Source organism: Diabrotica virgifera, chromosome 6 (assembly GCF_917563875.1).
Source record: "Diabrotica virgifera virgifera chromosome 6, PGI_DIABVI_V3a".
Taxonomy (NCBI): Eukaryota; Metazoa; Arthropoda; class Insecta; order Coleoptera; family Chrysomelidae; genus Diabrotica; species Diabrotica virgifera.
The window spans coordinates 46,847,254-46,863,842 of NC_065448.1; the positions used below are offsets into that span (position 1 = coordinate 46,847,254).

Below are 16,589 nucleotides of genomic sequence, written 5' to 3' on the forward strand. Positions count from 1 at the left end.
CAACAGCATACACGCGGCTCGCCAGTTAGCGTGTATGCAAAAACGCTGTGTCTAGGTACACGCTAACGTGTACGCAAATAAAAAAAGTTAGGTACACGCTTAAACGTCATTAAGTCAGTGACGTAATTATTTAGCGTGTACTATGACTGGGCTTTTTGGTACGCGCTAATTTGAGCCGCGTGTATGCTGTGGGTAAGTATCGCGAGTCTAAGAGTGTGGTTAGAATTTGTCTAATCGCGTTTATGTTTACACTTTAATATTGATTTATAAAGAGTTTCCTTATTTTTTACTTGTTTAGTGTTTTTTAATTAACTATGGAGTGTGGACAATTATTTAGTTCTTTTAATGAGTTTAACAACATTCTAAAACAGTATGAAAAAGATAAAAGACAAAAATGCGTGATTAACGGTAGCAGAAGTAATAAGATAAAATATACGGGGCGATTGATTAGTGTGATAAAACTCAGTAGATCCGCTAGAGTAATAGATAGCAATAAAAGTTAGTAACAAAAATTTTAGCAAACTTTAAGCTTCATATTACAAAATTACTAAAATTAGTTAGAATGTTACAGGGCTCGATAATATAGTGACAGACCAAACTTATGTTTTTTAAATGGAACACCCTATATTTTATTTTATGTTCGAAATCTTCTTAACTTTCATATCCATATCACCAAAATATAAAGGTTTATTATGTTATACAGCAGGGTATTTACAAAGTTATAACCAATTTTCTATTAAAATCGTAACAAGTTCAACTCTCTGTATAAATAAAAATAAACACCACAGGAAAAATAAACACCAATATAAACTGGTATAATTAACTTACGTATAAAAATTATTTTAGCAGTATTTTTTATATATCATGTTAACTAATATTTATTTTAATTTTAATATTTATATTAAAAATGTCCACCTCGAAAATAACTAATATATTTATTGAGAGTTGTTGAAAATGGATTAAACTTAAGAATCTTATGCTTAATAAACACAGCATCTTCTAAAATATTAATATAAACAATTTACAAACCTTACAACAAAATTACAATGTACATCAAAATTAACATACCAGTATTTCAGATTTGTCGATTTTCTCCATATTCTTTCTTTCAGCCTCCTCATTGGCGGATAATTATGTAGATTATGTAATAATTATATATCGATAATTATATGGATTATCTTCCTACCAACGAGAAATTATATAGAAACCTTTAGTAACAAGTTTTGCCAAGGGTGTACTTTTTATGCCCATCCATATTTAACTCAAGATGCTGCTTTTATTTTCAAAAATATTGGTAGAACCAAATTAACATTCGATAATGGGCTGTCTTTTTAACAATAAATAATTAAAAAAAAAATTAAACACGTAATAAATATGTTACAAGGGAATACGCATTAGGTGGACATTTTTTACCCACCCTTGGGCGTTTAAGGGTTAATAAAAATATTTTCTATCAAACAAACAACAAACACTAAACATATCAAAATACCGTGTACCAAAATATAAAGTCATTGGGCACGCTAAATAATGACGTCACTGGCTTGATGAATTTTAATTCGCGTGTACCTAACTTTTTTATTTGCGTTAGCGTGTACCTAGACAGCGTTTAATGTATGATCTGCCTTTTTGTTACACCCTGTATACAAGAGTATATGTGGATAAATAGGCAACAATGTTTAAGTGTTCAGAAATTTTGAATTTGCTATTGGTACGACTGATGTCACCGGAATTTCCTTTAAACACGTCACGAACATTGACGTCACTGTCTGCCATTTCTTTTTCGTTGAAACATGGCATCAGGTTAGTTGCTTTTGTATCATTTTAAAAGTAAATCAAAGACGAGAATGTAATCATTCTCAAACAGTCATAACAAATATGCTTTTGGTCAGTCTATTAATTAATTACAAATATATTTTTTACGATATTACTTCTATAAAATCGAACCTCACTTTGCCCTCGTGTTGATGGCATTTTTTAATAGATTTGCTTTTTACAGGAAAAAAAGGGAAGAAAACCAAAGGGAAGACGTTCGCTCTTACCGATTTCTTACAGGAAACTACCGGCTCCATTCCTGTTCAACCTATTCGCAAATCAAATATCAATTGGGCCGACGAGGTAGAAGATTATGGTAAGATAATAATTTTTACCATATTGTCTTGAAGCTTATTTAACCTTGATTTAAATGAGGGACATTTGCTGTTACAATTATTTATCTTAAATTTTTGCATTCTTTTATTCAAAAGCAGGTTTATTTCCTATTAACTTTAGCTGCAGTAATGTTTGTAATTTAATGATAAACACTGATTAACTTCAGTTTAGTTCACACTGTAGTATTTTAAAGACTAATACTCTATTTTTAATACATTTTCTGGTTATTTTAATCAGTTTTAAAATTTTTGCTCTATGCTAAATTACAGGATTTTTTTTATAAAAATAGTGTAAATCCTTTTACAACTACAACAATATTTGGTTTTCATTGACTACTTATTTTTACAGATAACTTGGGAATAAGGTGAATACTGAATACAGTGAATAATATATTTATTTTCATTTATAATTTAAATTTATTCTGACAATGATTTTTATCTGCTGTACACTTTGTTAAAAGTAGAGGTAAATTTAAATTATTTGGCATTTTAATCGATAAATATTTGTTAAATATCCAGTATAAGACTAATTGAATGAGTCGTTTGAGAAACTCAACATGTCCAAAAAAATCAATTTTCATGTTTTTGCATTGTTACTAACCTTATAGACTTGCATGTCAAGAAAAACCTGACCCTGTTAACATTCTAAATGAACCTTGAGTGTTGAGAAATTTTTCTGAATCAAGGAAAACCCGGCAACCTCAAGAAGTTTTTTTGTTTTTCCACAACTTTGCTTTTGTAGAAACATCAGATTCTCAAACAACTGATCAATTATTATTAGTATTTTGTATTTCAATTGCAGTTCTAGTTAATCCTTTCTAAATAATTAAATTGGAAAACAAGTAAATATCAGGAACAATACCATAAAACAATTTATTTTACATCTTTCCATAAAAGTGTGTCCCATCTAAAAGATTATGTTGCCTTACAGTTTTTAATTCTCTGTAATCTTTTTAGCAAATATGTTCTTTGATTCTTCAAAAATTCTTATCTAGCTTTTCTTTATTTCAATACTAATGTATTTGCCAAGGTTCTGAGACGTTTTCTTGTAACATGTCTAACTTAATATTGTCTTTATATAGGATTAGTCAGAGTTGATTGTAAGGACGCTCGGTTTCATAATCAGTTAAAGTGGACTTTCAATTTTAAGTTGGTACCTTTATCAATGCAATTAATATGGGCAAATGTCAACTTTAAAGTGAACTTTAGTTAATGTTCACTTTAAGTTGATTATGAAACTGGGCGTTACAGTTTTATCTATACTGGCATCATGTTGAAGCTTGGAAATATTAACACTTTCATTCCAGGCTAACAGGGTTGGCAAAAACCAGGGTTTTTTTCGAAAAAACCAAAAAACCAGGCTTTTTGGTTTAAACCAGGTTTATGTGGTTTAAACCAGGTTTTTTTGATACAAAGTATTATAAGTCTAAAAACTTTAAAAATGAATAAATTATTTCATAAAATTAACTAATAAACAATGAAAAAAAAAGGAATAAGACAACTTTTACTTTTATTTGCACACACAAAAAATTAATATAACAAAAAAAACATCAAACGTTATAATATTCAAAATAACTAAGTTCGAAAGTAAAAAAATAGAAATTATTTATCTTAATTTTCTTCCTTTGCGGCAGCTGTAGTAAAAACTTCAAATAAAAACACCAGTCTGGAGGATCAGTAAAAAAAATAAAAATAAAAAAACCCGATTTAAACCAACTGGTTTTTTTTTTCAAGAAAAAAACCAGTTGGTTTAAACCAAGGTTTTAAGCATGTTGGTTTAAACCTGCCAACCCTGCGGGCTAATATCAGATATTTGTCTCATGTGCCACTTTTATACTCTCTCCTATGGCACTACAGCCCAAGTCAGGCCCTGGCCTTACCTAGCATCCGTCTCCAAGTATCTCTGTTCCTGGCTGCTCACTTCCAGTTATTCACCTTCAATATCTCTTTAGCATCGGTTCTCACTTTGTCTATCCACTTCTTTCTTTGTCTTCCTACTGGCCGACGTTCTGCTGGTGATAGTTCTGATAAGTGTTCTACTAGGTGTTCTGCAGTTGTCCATTCTTATAAGGTGACCTGCCCAGCGCAATCTTTGTATTTTTGCATAATTTGCTATAGAGGGTTCTTTGTAATACTGGTATAACTAGTCTTGCCTGCCAAGGTAAAACAGTATATGTGAAAAAAGTCGATTTTTGAATTTTCCGCCGAAACTGGGTTATTTTCCTGCTCTTTCTTATGCAATTTTTAGTTTATTTCTATCTTATTTAGTTTTCAAAATGTAACAGTGGTAAAACAGTATATGAGTACGTGTACTTGCGTCTCTGCTATGGCAAAACAGTATATTCGACAAACTCTACAAAGGCAGAATAGTATACATCGTCATACACTGCTTATCCCTGGTATTATGTTATTTATTTATTATTTATTGACGGACTGAAGTCCATTAGTACATGATACAATTAAAATGTCACACAAATTATAAAAACAATTCAAAATAAGATCTAGTACTAGTAGGTACAAAGTTGGTAAATACATAATAAACAACAACAAAAAAATAAAATTACTTGCTCTCATTTAACAATTGAAAGCTAGTCCTATAATATAAAGTAAAAAATCTAAATATCTAAAACATTTTGCAATTGACAAATACAACTTATCTTAGAACAAAGACAATAATAGTAATTGACAAACCAGTCTTGAAATTAGAACATTAAGTTAAATATAAATGTAATTGTGTGGAAAACGCAGTAAAGTCGTTCATAAAGAAATCAATATGCAGAGATGATGTGTTTGCTAATTTAATAGTTTTACAGAGATAGGAACTTAAACCATAGTTTGTACGGTTAATGACTTCGTGGAAGGTGGTCACAGAACAGGTGGTTCTTGAAGGTACTCGTAGACCCAATTTTATTTAAGAGTGAGATACAGAATTTATGACCATGAATTAAGTTATATAAGAAGCAAAGATCTTTATGTTGACGACGACTCTGTAATGAGTCAAGTCGAATAATTTGCAGTAAAGACTCATAACTTTGACCAGTGAGATGCATCTTATAAGCATAATAACGTAAGAATTTATGCTGAACTTGCTCGATTTTATTAATGTGACAATTATATTGAGGTGACCAAACACATGATGCATAATCTAAATGTGGTCTAACCAAAGAAATAAAGGTCGTTTTAAAAAACGACCAGTCATAAAGTCATAGCTACATCTTTTAACAAAGCCAAGCATCTTTAATGACTTAGAAACCATGCTATTAATGTGTAGGTTGAAATTCAAGTTAGTGTCAAGAATAACACCCAGATCTATAACTGAGTCAACTAATTGAACATAGTGTTCCGTATATAGTAAGAATTATTCTCAAAGTTTCTTAGTCTAGTAAAAGTTATAGCATGGCATTTGTTTGCATTTAAGTCCATACCATTAAGTGAGCACCATTACACAAGACCATTAAGATCTGATTGCAAATTGTAGCGATCAAAATAAGAGGTAATTATGGGAAATAATTTAAGGTCATCAGCAAATAGAAGAAATTGAACAAAATTGAAACTTTTATTTATGTCATTTATAAATAAATTAAAAAGGATAGGTCCTAAGTGGGAGCCTTGAGGTACCCCCGATTTAACTATAATTTCATTAGAGAAATAATTCTTAATATGAACTATCTGCCTTCTATCTAATAGATAATTTCGAATCCAGCTAAGCAGAGGATCAGAGAAACCTAACTGTTCGATCTTATGTAACAATAACGTATGGTTGACCCTATCGAATGCCTTGGAAAAATCTGTATAAATCGTATCTACCTGTTGTTTGCTTTCCAATGCTTCATTTAAGAAGGAGATATAATTTAACAAGTTCATTTCAGTTGATCTTCCCATAACAAAACTATATCTATTTATATCTATTTTTTGAAACTCTACTGGTAACTGGTAAAACAGGATATATGTAGTATATGCTGTTATACGGTAACATATTTCATAAAAACGGTGCCCCAATTCCAATGGTAAAATAGTATAAACATTTCATATACTCTTACCATAGTATGACCAATGGGAATTTTTATCTCCCCGGCGTATAAAGTCTTTTATATACTCTGGGTATACTGTATACTGGAAAAATGGTAAAACAGTATATGTCATTTTACAAGCACATTTGAAAAAACTATACCTATTTGCTGTTGTAATAATTATTATAATAACATACTTTTTTTATATTCCAAATTTCACTTGTCTTACTTTATAAAAGACAAAATGGCACAATAAAAGAACAAAAAGTCATTTATCTCAAAACTCATTTTTTTCACATATACTATTTTACCTTTGCAGGCAAGTAGTGGTTGAACCTTATTCTCCATATACCATTGTCGCAAATGGGTCCCAATATCCTTTTAATATCTTTCTTTCAAAAGTATTAATAAGGTTTATAATCTTTTCAGTCGTGATCCATGTTTCTACACCATATGTTGCTATTGGCTGTCATGTTTCTACGCCATATGTTGCTATTGGCTGTATGAGGGTTTTGTACATTTTAAACTTTACTTCCCTTTGGATGTCTTAGGATCCAAACACCTGCGACAGAGAGAAGTATGCATTGTTAGCAATCATTATCCGTTTCCGTATTTCCTCTTCATCACTGCCATTCTCAGTTATCTGTACACCCGGGTATGTGAGCTGTTCTACTACTTCTATGTTTGCGTTGTCTATTGTTAAATTCTGCAAGTTTCTTTGGTTCCTTGCTGCCACTTTTATACAGTCATTGGAAAATTGTTGAAATGTAAACACCATAGCCATGTCAGTGGCACCGGATTGATAACACAATACAGTTGAGTCTAGGGTTCTTTATCCGGGCGTCATCACTTAACCCTTTCGCTGCGTAAAGCGCACATGCGCGCCCTCCTATTTCTTTGTAAAATGCGTATGGCGCACATGAGCAGCCTATGTATATGGTGATTTCCATATACATTTAAAATTGACTCAGTTTCAGGAGATCAAGGAAACTTTGTCCGCATTTTATTAAAGGTCACTTCTATTCATAGGTGGCGTCGCGGCTCGGTGAATCATGTGGTTAGGTTTGCAGAGCTATTCATAGGTGGCGTCGCAGATCAGTTACTCACATAGTTAGGTTTTCAAAGGTGTTGTCGTTTCAAACGGTTTAGTGTGATTATAAGTTTAATTATTTGTATAATAATGGCTGATTTAAATAAAGCTGGACCTTCAGGCGTAAAAAGACGTAAGACCGTGAAAGTGAGAAATGAAAAAAATCTGAGTGTTGAGGAATTGATGCAGTTTTTATATAATTCAGACTCAGATGAAGATTATGAAGACTCTGATGTAGATAACTGTAAGTAAATAAATGTAATAATAAACTTGTGGTCTGAAATTAATATTTTTAGTTGAAATTGAAAATGTTTCGGAAGACTCTTCTGGAAGTGATACTGAGGATGATGTACTACAGAACGAGTTAAATAATACTGTTGCAGATAATCCTGACGTACAGATTACAGACAATGAATGGACCGAAACAACTAGCGGTATGAAACAAATTCCATTTACAAAAAGAAGTGGATTGTTAGTCGATAGTCCTGGTGATAGTGCGTACGAATGGTTTAGGCTGTTGTTTGACGATGAACTTTTAAATATGATTGTCTTACAAACTAACAGTTATGCAGTTGAAGTTCTTTCTACCAGCAAAGGATGTGACCGTTCAAGGATTTCCCTATGGAAGGAATTAACAATATAACTAGAATGTTACGTCTAGCAAATCAAAATACCGAGAGGCTTAATTTTAGTTCCACACCCAACCAATTTATACGCAACTTACAACAAATTAATATTGCCTCTTAATTGTTTTGTTATGTCCACCTTTACCAGTCTGTTTCTAATTTGTTTTGTATGTAATTTATATTATTTATGTTAACCCTATTTTAACTATTATATTTTATGTGTTATAGTTCGAGAAATTTATATTGTGAAACAGCTTTAAGGTCGGCAAAATTTGGTATTCTTTGTCAAAGATGTTTTAAGAGGCGGTTCGTTTGATGACATCTGTTTTTCACACCCACATAATCGGTCCCCTCAGACATTTACAAGTTTTACAAAACTTTTAGTTCAGTAGTATGTCTTACTGGAGTATAGGTGTGTGATTTAAAGCTCGATAATGGAGTGTAAAATGTTGTTTAATTTAAGATTAATTTATTAATTAATAATTAATTTTAGTACATACGATATGTCCTGCTTTAACGGTATATCTAAGTAAAAATAAATATTTTTAATTACATATTTAATCACCAGAAAAAACAACCAGCCTCCGAACTATATTAAAGGGGAACTGGCAGGACTTACAAATCTGACCCATTTCACTGTATTGGTTACTTAAACTATATATATATATATATATATATATATATATATATATATATATATATATATATATATATATGACTTATATTTAGTATACTAAATTGTTCCAAAATTTGTAAACAATTGTAACTTTATTGGGCTTGTCCCGTGGAAATAAAAAAACAAAACAAAACAATATCGGAATTGCTAATATTTATTGGATTAACCTTCCATACAGGAACAATCCAATTGCCTAGCATACAAGACTACTGGAAGAAAAATAGATTATTTTCGACTTGTTTTTCTTCATACATGAGTAGAGACCGCTATTTGCTTATAATGCGATGCCTTCATTTTGCCGAAAATGTAAAAGAAAATGAACCAGTTCCAGTAGATCGACTATATAAGGTAAGACCCTTGCTAGATCATTTTAATAACAAAATGAAGACGGTATACTATCCAGGAAAGTATTTATCTCTAGACGAATCTGTGATCTTGTGGAAAGGAAAACTGGTATTCAAGCAATATCTCCCTAAGAAACGACATAAGTATGGAGTAAAGCTTTATATGCTGACAGAAGCCGATTCAACAATTTTGGATATCCATATATATGCTGGTGCAGGTGATGCAACTGCTGGTAAGTCTCATACAGAAAGAGTGGTGCTACACCTAATGCGTAATTTTTTCGACCATGGACATTCGCTTCATATGGACAACTATTACAATAGTTATAACTTGGCCAAATTACTACTGGATAAAAATAGTTTTTGTACAGGCACTCTGAGAAAAGATAGGAAAGGCTGTCCAAAAAACGTCGTAGACGCAAAGTTAAAAAAAGGCCAGACCAAAAGTATGTACCTCAACAACGTAATGGTTGGAAAATGGCGAGACAAAAGAGATATCATTTACATTTCAACTGAATATAAAAATGAGATGGTAACCGTAAGAAATAGACGAGGGAATGAGAAAATTAAACCACTGCCAATCATTCAATATAATAAATATATGGGCGGAGTAGATCTTCAACACCAAATGTCTTCTTATTATCCGCCGACACGCAAAACTTTACGTTGGTACAAAAAAATTGGCATACATCTGTTTCAGCTATATTTGCAAAATGCTCATAGATTGTATAATAAGTACCACGGAAATAACAAAATGTCATATTATAAGTTTCGATTGTCAATACTTGAAAAGTTATTACCAGAAAAATGTCAAGGAACAGCAGTTGTAACGGCAGAAGTAGCAGTTACTTCGGGTGTAAACCACACACCTTCAAAAATTGAGTTACATAATGAACGTGGTAAAACTCTTAGAAAAAAATGTCGGACATGCAATAAAAATAAGATACGTAAGGATACTATTTATCATTGTCAAGAATGTCCCGATAAACCTGGCCTCTGCTTAGGCAAATGTTTCAGAGAATATCATGTATCAATATAGAAAGACATTAGGAAAAAATTAATATTTTGTATACTTTTATTTTACATTATATGTTATTTGTTTATTTTACATCCTGTTTGAATGAATAAAATTTTAGTTTAGATCAAAAAAGTCGATTTAATTTACTAAATACAAAAATTTGTATCAAGCGCACAAGTGCGTCCTCCGCATTTTTAAAAGAAATTCCTTGAAACTGCGTACAGCGCACATGTGCGTCTTGCAAAAATTCAGAAGAAAAATTATAATAATCCGTTTTAACATATGTACAAAAAACAATTGTTGAAAAAATATCGCATTTAGTGTTAAAAAACTACTGCCGCACTGGTCAGCGATATGTATTTATTTGACGCAGCGAAAGGGTTAAAGCATACGAAATAAATCGCAAATTCACTAAACGCAACAGCAAGTGGCAAAAAATGACTACTGCTCTTATCACGGGTTATATTGTAAAATTTGACGTTATCAAATAAATAGAATGTCAAAAAATGTAAGTTTTGCTTTAAAATTTTGGTGCAGAATTACAGCTACATTAATAGAATAAATTCTTTTAATATCATTAGTGATTAATAAATAAATAAACAATTTATTATAAAAAATTCAATAACATAATTGTCTTTTTGTCATTTTATTCACTTTGGCGGAAACTTAAACACAATAATTATTCCATAACTGTGTGAATGAGGTTAGCTGTGTATGTTGTAAAAATTAATTGCAAAATAAAATACACTTACCGTAAAATTTCATATTGCAATATAAAATTGTGAAAACAACTGTTTGTGTTTTATAAAAAACTTCAAAATGCAAAATTCGACAAAAAAACAGCAAAAAATTTAACAAAAAAGTAAACAAACCAGAAACGTCACAAATTGTACTTTAAATCTGAAAACATCTCCAAACGTCTTTTTTGTACCTATCTCTTTTCAATGTACTGAGTCTAGAGCGTTCATAAAAATAACATGTGTTTTTACTTAATAACAGGCGGTAGCTGGTTTGTCTTTAGTTTCATGCATAGAAGAGAATGATGCTAGATAAAAAGTACCTATGTGTTATATCTCGCCAGGTATTAATCACACACAGGTAAAGAATCGTGGACTCAACTGCATTTAATTTATTTGCCTCCACAAAACAGCATACCTTTGTTTGTTTTTATCATTTTGTATTTAACAATGCTGTGAAAAACGTATTTTCTGTATACATTAGATAATTATTTTATTTGTATTTTCTATCAACATATTTCATTTGTATTGGATCTTGTTGAAATAACAATTTACAACATTTTCTTTTGATAAACATAAATGTAAACTTCTGGATTCTATGAACATTCTCATGATGATTCACAATAGATTACACAAATATTTGCTATGTATACATATACAAACATAGCTGTCCAGTTAGTCATAAAAGATTAAAAGAACATAAATGTTTCCCTAAAACCCATGTTCATGACTCAAATGTGATTCAGTTGTAGATGTTATTCTGATATTAAAATAGATATGTAGGTTCTTTGGTAGTTTTAATTAGATGTTTTAGAGAAACTTAACATAATTAATGTAGAATTGTAAATATTTTATCTTAATTTTTAAGATACCCTGTATATAATATTTCTTTAATTATTAGTATTTACAAACACGAAACGAGCGGAGGCTCTTATGGACAGATGTGTGGGCGTATCTAGTCGAGGGGTAGTTTAGTGAGCAGATTGTGTTTATTTTTAAGACATAAAAATAACAAAGTAGAGCCCTTTGACCCAATTTTTATTACTAATAGGTTAGTTCCCACGAAAACGAATTAAACCATGAATAGAGGAAGATTGGTGGTAAGAGAATTTTGGTTGTGTGGGAATGGATGGATACAGTTAGTCGATTTTGAGTTTCTGAGGAAAGACTTTGTGTTTGGCAATAATCGAAAGGAGTACTTATATATTGACAAGCCGCTCATATATTAATAGATAAACGCGATTATTTCAAAGAGTTTCTTTTGTGAGAACTCATAAAATTTTAGTCGCAATTACACAAACACTTTTACATTTCGTCAATTTAATAGTATGTATCAATAATTAGTTATCTATTTTATTAATTAAAACTGTTAAACATCACACGGACTTTTATTACGATTGTCTTTAACGAATCCCTACATTAATATCTGAATATTTAGGGTATGGATGTGCCCAATCATTGTAAAATAATTGGAGCCTCCTACTTTTGGTTATATTATACCAGATGTTGACTAAAGGTTACTTTTATTTTAAATATAATGCCCAGTATATTATAGATTTCAATAAAACAGTTATTGAGATAACTCCTAATAAAATATGCTATCTTATAAACTAGAAGTCAAACAATTAGGAATGCATGTCATAGATTTAATGACATCATAACCTACCGGTACAAACTTGACGGCAAACAGATTCAACAGATTTTTCCTCATATATTAGTTTTTTTGCTACCGTCAAGTTTGGCAGGATTTGGTGCTATTGCCAAATAAAAAACTTATGAAACATGTGAAACAAAGATAACTATCTGTAATATAAGTGTCGAAGTCATGTCCTATAAAAGGTTATGTAAAAGTTTTGTCTCTTTATTTTTTTTTTCTTCTTTTATGGCCTTTGGGAGCTGTGCCCATCTAGACACCAACATTTCTTAAAATAACGCCTAACTAAACCTATCATACAACAAATCTATTACGAACCTAATCAACCAATCAGTGATAGGGAAGGGAAAGTGTTAAAAAATAAACTGTTGTTAAAATAAAATCTAAATCAATGAAAGATAATTTGAAAACAATAATTTGACATAATATTTAACCTCCAATATTATGACCAGGGTTGCAAAAAACATGTTTTTTTAATTTTAAACAAAACACATGTTTTATTTTGTTTTAAACGTTTTTTTTTTGTTTTTAAATTGTATGTTTTAAACAAACAAAGCTTGTTTAAAACACATGTTTTTTTGTTTTAAACCTTTTTTTTTTGTTTAAACATTTTTTTTTGTTTTTAAATTTAATATTTTAAGCAAATAAAACTTAGAAGCAAACATTGTTTAAATCATATTTTCTTAAGCATAACCTTAATTGAAGGTGTTTTATCTATTATTCTACTAAATAATTGTAAAACCATTGGCATGGTGGCATTCTAAGAAAAATATAAATACTACAGCATTGAAACTTCTCAACAGCTTCACAGAGCTATTGCATCGTCAGCCAACATAGAAAGACTCTTCTCATCATATGGTTTACCATTCCAAACTATGTAATCAGCTAGGCCCACTAGGCAATGTTAAAGCTTCTAAGTTGGTTTCAATTTTTAAAGAACTTAATTCCATCAGTGATGACGTGACTGATCAGATTGATGATTTAGATTACAATATTATTATGAGACTGAAACAGTTTTAAGAAATTGATTAACTCTTGTATGCAAAATGTTTTAAGTTTTCCAATTTTTTTTCTGTGTTCCGATTATTAATTAATAAATAATATGTATATTAAAACGTTTATATAAGGTATTTGAGCTGGTATATGGTAAGCTGGAAGCTCACACTTGGGTGTGAGATACCCATCGTGACACTTAACTGCATGTACAGTCAGAAAAATGAAAGAATACCCATGAACGAACATATAAAACACGCTGTATTTTCTTGTCACCGTGTCACAAAGAAAATTGCCCAGCGTAAGTACATGTAATAATAATTATTACATGTACTTGCGCTGGCCAATTTTTTGTATGACACGGTGACAGGAAAATACAGAGTGTTTTATATGTTCGTTCATGGGTATTCTTTCATTATTCCTACTGTAGCTTGCGCAGCTGCATTTCAATCGTAATGCTGTTTTATGTAAATTCAGTCTCTAGTCTGACAAGGACGGGTGTGTAGTTGCGGTCTCATTTGAGCAATATTTCCAATCACGAAAATTTATTGAATACAGGCTAGGGTATGTAGCACCCATGTATGAGGTTTGCGATCAAGTGTGCGTTCAAGTTAATGACCTAACAACACAACATCCCACAAATTTAGTAAAGCAAACTAGGTGTTATTTCTGCAAAGGCAGATGGAAAAAGCGTGTATGCTCGGCTTGCTATAAAGCATAACGCATGGATCATAGAGCCACACTGTCTTATGAATGTAGTCACTAAAATGAGTGAAACTGAAATACCTGGCTAAGAATGAATATGAGTTCTATAATCAAAAGGTTATATTTTAATTAGAAAGACCATTTTGTTGTTACATTGAATTAAAATATTTTGAATTACATTTCCGGTTTTTTAGAAAATGCTTGTTAATTATTTTTAGGTATTTTTAATATTTTTTTCGTTTGTGTTACGATAATTAAGAGAGAGAAAATAAAATGATTGATTTAATTATTCTTATGTATTCAATAGTAATTACAGACTCTCTGGAAATCATAAGATATTTACTTTTTTTTTATTTCTTCACAAAAAATCATTGGGTATCTGATACCCATGTGTGCGGTTTATTTAAAAAAAAATAGGTGTGATCTTCCAGGGTTAATAAAGAAAATGAAAAAAAAACACTTGTTTAATTTAAGTGTTTTAAACTGTTTTAAACAAAAACCGTTTTAAACATAAACACATGTTTAAAACAGTTGATTAAAACGAAACAACCCTGATTATGACACGTCAGTTACCATTTATAATCTAACCAAATATAATGACGTCATATAAACTCGTCACTAATTCTAACCAATGAAATGATAGCTGTAATAGGAGTGGCATGTCAAAAAAATGAAATATTTCCCTATATAGTTTTACAAATTTAGAACATGGCAATAAGGGGAAAATTACGTACATTTCTTATTGTTTGAGTTTCCCTTTACCTATTGTTTAACTAGATATGATTTTATTTTTAAACAGGGTTGAATATGACATTCTGTATCATTCTTTTTCATTTGCCATCATAACCCTGGATTGATCTTTGCCTGTCTTGATCTGAAGCTATGCACTTTCGTTGAGGCCTCTCTTGTGCCCTTCTCCATTGTTTTATATTCATAATTTCCATGTCATTCAACTATCCTGTTTTTAGGTCTTTTTTTGACTTCCTATCTGTTTCCATTGCAATATTTTCTTCGTTGATGTTTATTTATCTTGTCTCCTGAGATGTCCCAGCCATGACATTCTATTCATTGGTTTAATTAATATGGCTCTGAAACTATTTGTTTGTGGCATTTATATAATTTACTATTCTAATTGGGAAATAAGCCACAATTTAACCTGAAAAATGATTTTATGGACGTTTCGACTTCCACCTCAGGCAATCTTTATCAAAATAAAAAATATTAATAAATTAAACAAAAACGTTGCTAAGCAAAAAAATATTTATAAGAATTTAATTTAATCTGACTCATTCATATCAGCAATTCAGACATATTATACATTGTAAAGTAAATTTTAAAACGATATTGCCAATATTTATGAGTTGCATTCCTGGGACGACTTTATTGAAAGATAGTTCATTTGATTACATGAAATCCACTTTAACTCAAAAATATCTCACAAAAAAAATCTTAGCATGTGATCTGTCTTTAACACATTGCGTGCCACGTCTCTCATTTTTAATATACACATTCGACTGACTTTCATTGCTGTGGCCCCGAGAGTATTATCCCGATTAAGGCGTGGCACACAATGTGTTAAAAAGTCAACCACATACAATGGTGACAGTAAAATTCACATGTTAGTGATTCCATAGTAAATCACTAGAAAAAACCATATAAAAACCTCATGATACTATCCCGACTTTGTAAGTATTTGGTCGTACATTCAGTTTACTCTCAAAACTAACACAAAATTCTGATTTTATATGTATGCTATTATAAATAATATTAATAATACATAGATGTATAAATAATACTAAAACATAAATTATGTACTATCCTCAATATGATATTGGCTTACAAATCGTGGTAAGTTGATTAGTTATGTAATTGATAGGTTTTAGTCAACTTCTGTTATAACAGGAAGTGGTAGTAGGCCCTTAATAGTAGGTAATAGGCCTCATAATAAATTTTTAGATATTAACCCCTTAATGTACACATTAATTTTGAAGTCAGTCAAAAACCGATCAAATTTTTTAGATGGAAAATGGTGTATAATTAAATTGCAAAAGAATATTTTTGGTGCTTCAGATGTACTAACACTTTGTAAAACAAAATACTGAAAATTCAACAAAATTCAATTCATAAAAATTGTCAACAATGGTCTGCGATAACGGCGGACTGCAAGTTATTAGATAAATAAATATATCATTTTACAATGTCCTACAATTCTACAATAACACTGGCTGGTCAATAAAAAAGGTATTTATGTACCTACCGTTATTTAGTACACTATGCTTCTAATAAAAACAGATTTTTAAGAGTTCTATAAAATTCAATGCATCAATAACACTAGTCAACAAATAAACAAAAAAAAGTTGTGACTGATGTTAAAATGGCTGTATCGGGGAGTTTAAAGCGTCCTGAATGCGAATTCAAACACCAAAATGTTGCACCACAAATATATTTTGAGTTATCTTCTTAAAGTGCCGCGCATTTCTGCGTAGGCGTCCACCGTACATTGTCTGGTCAGGTGAAATGTTAAATTTGGAGTTATAGAATACATCAAATATTGTTGTTTATTATAAAAATTCTTATATACTATATACA

At 30.7% G+C, this 16,589-nt stretch overlaps 2 protein-coding genes across 3 annotated transcripts in view; both read left to right on the top strand.

Moving 5' to 3' along the window:
* The first annotated feature begins 1,703 nt into the window (after positions 1 to 1,703).
* LOC114341355 (eukaryotic translation initiation factor 4B) overlaps positions 1,704 to 16,589 on the top strand; it is a 37,013-nt gene continuing 22,127 nt past the window's right edge. The window contains exons 1-2 of one of the 2 annotated variants that reach the window (XM_050652781.1): positions 1,704 to 1,800; positions 1,997 to 2,128. In XM_050652781.1, the coding sequence (XP_050508738.1) occupies positions 1,791 to 1,800; positions 1,997 to 2,128 (142 nt within the window). In that variant the 5' untranslated portion in view covers positions 1,704 to 1,790. The remainder of the gene's footprint in view (positions 1,801 to 1,996; positions 2,129 to 16,589) is intronic. The other variant, XM_050652780.1, reaches the window with a different exon arrangement.
* LOC126885957 (uncharacterized) lies at positions 2,156 to 8,502 on the top strand. The gene is made up of 2 exons (XM_050652782.1): positions 2,156 to 7,491; positions 7,544 to 8,502. Exons 1-2 carry the CDS (start codon positions 7,338 to 7,340, stop codon positions 7,888 to 7,890), a joined length of 501 nt encoding a protein of 166 aa, XP_050508739.1. The 5' UTR covers positions 2,156 to 7,337; the 3' UTR covers positions 7,891 to 8,502.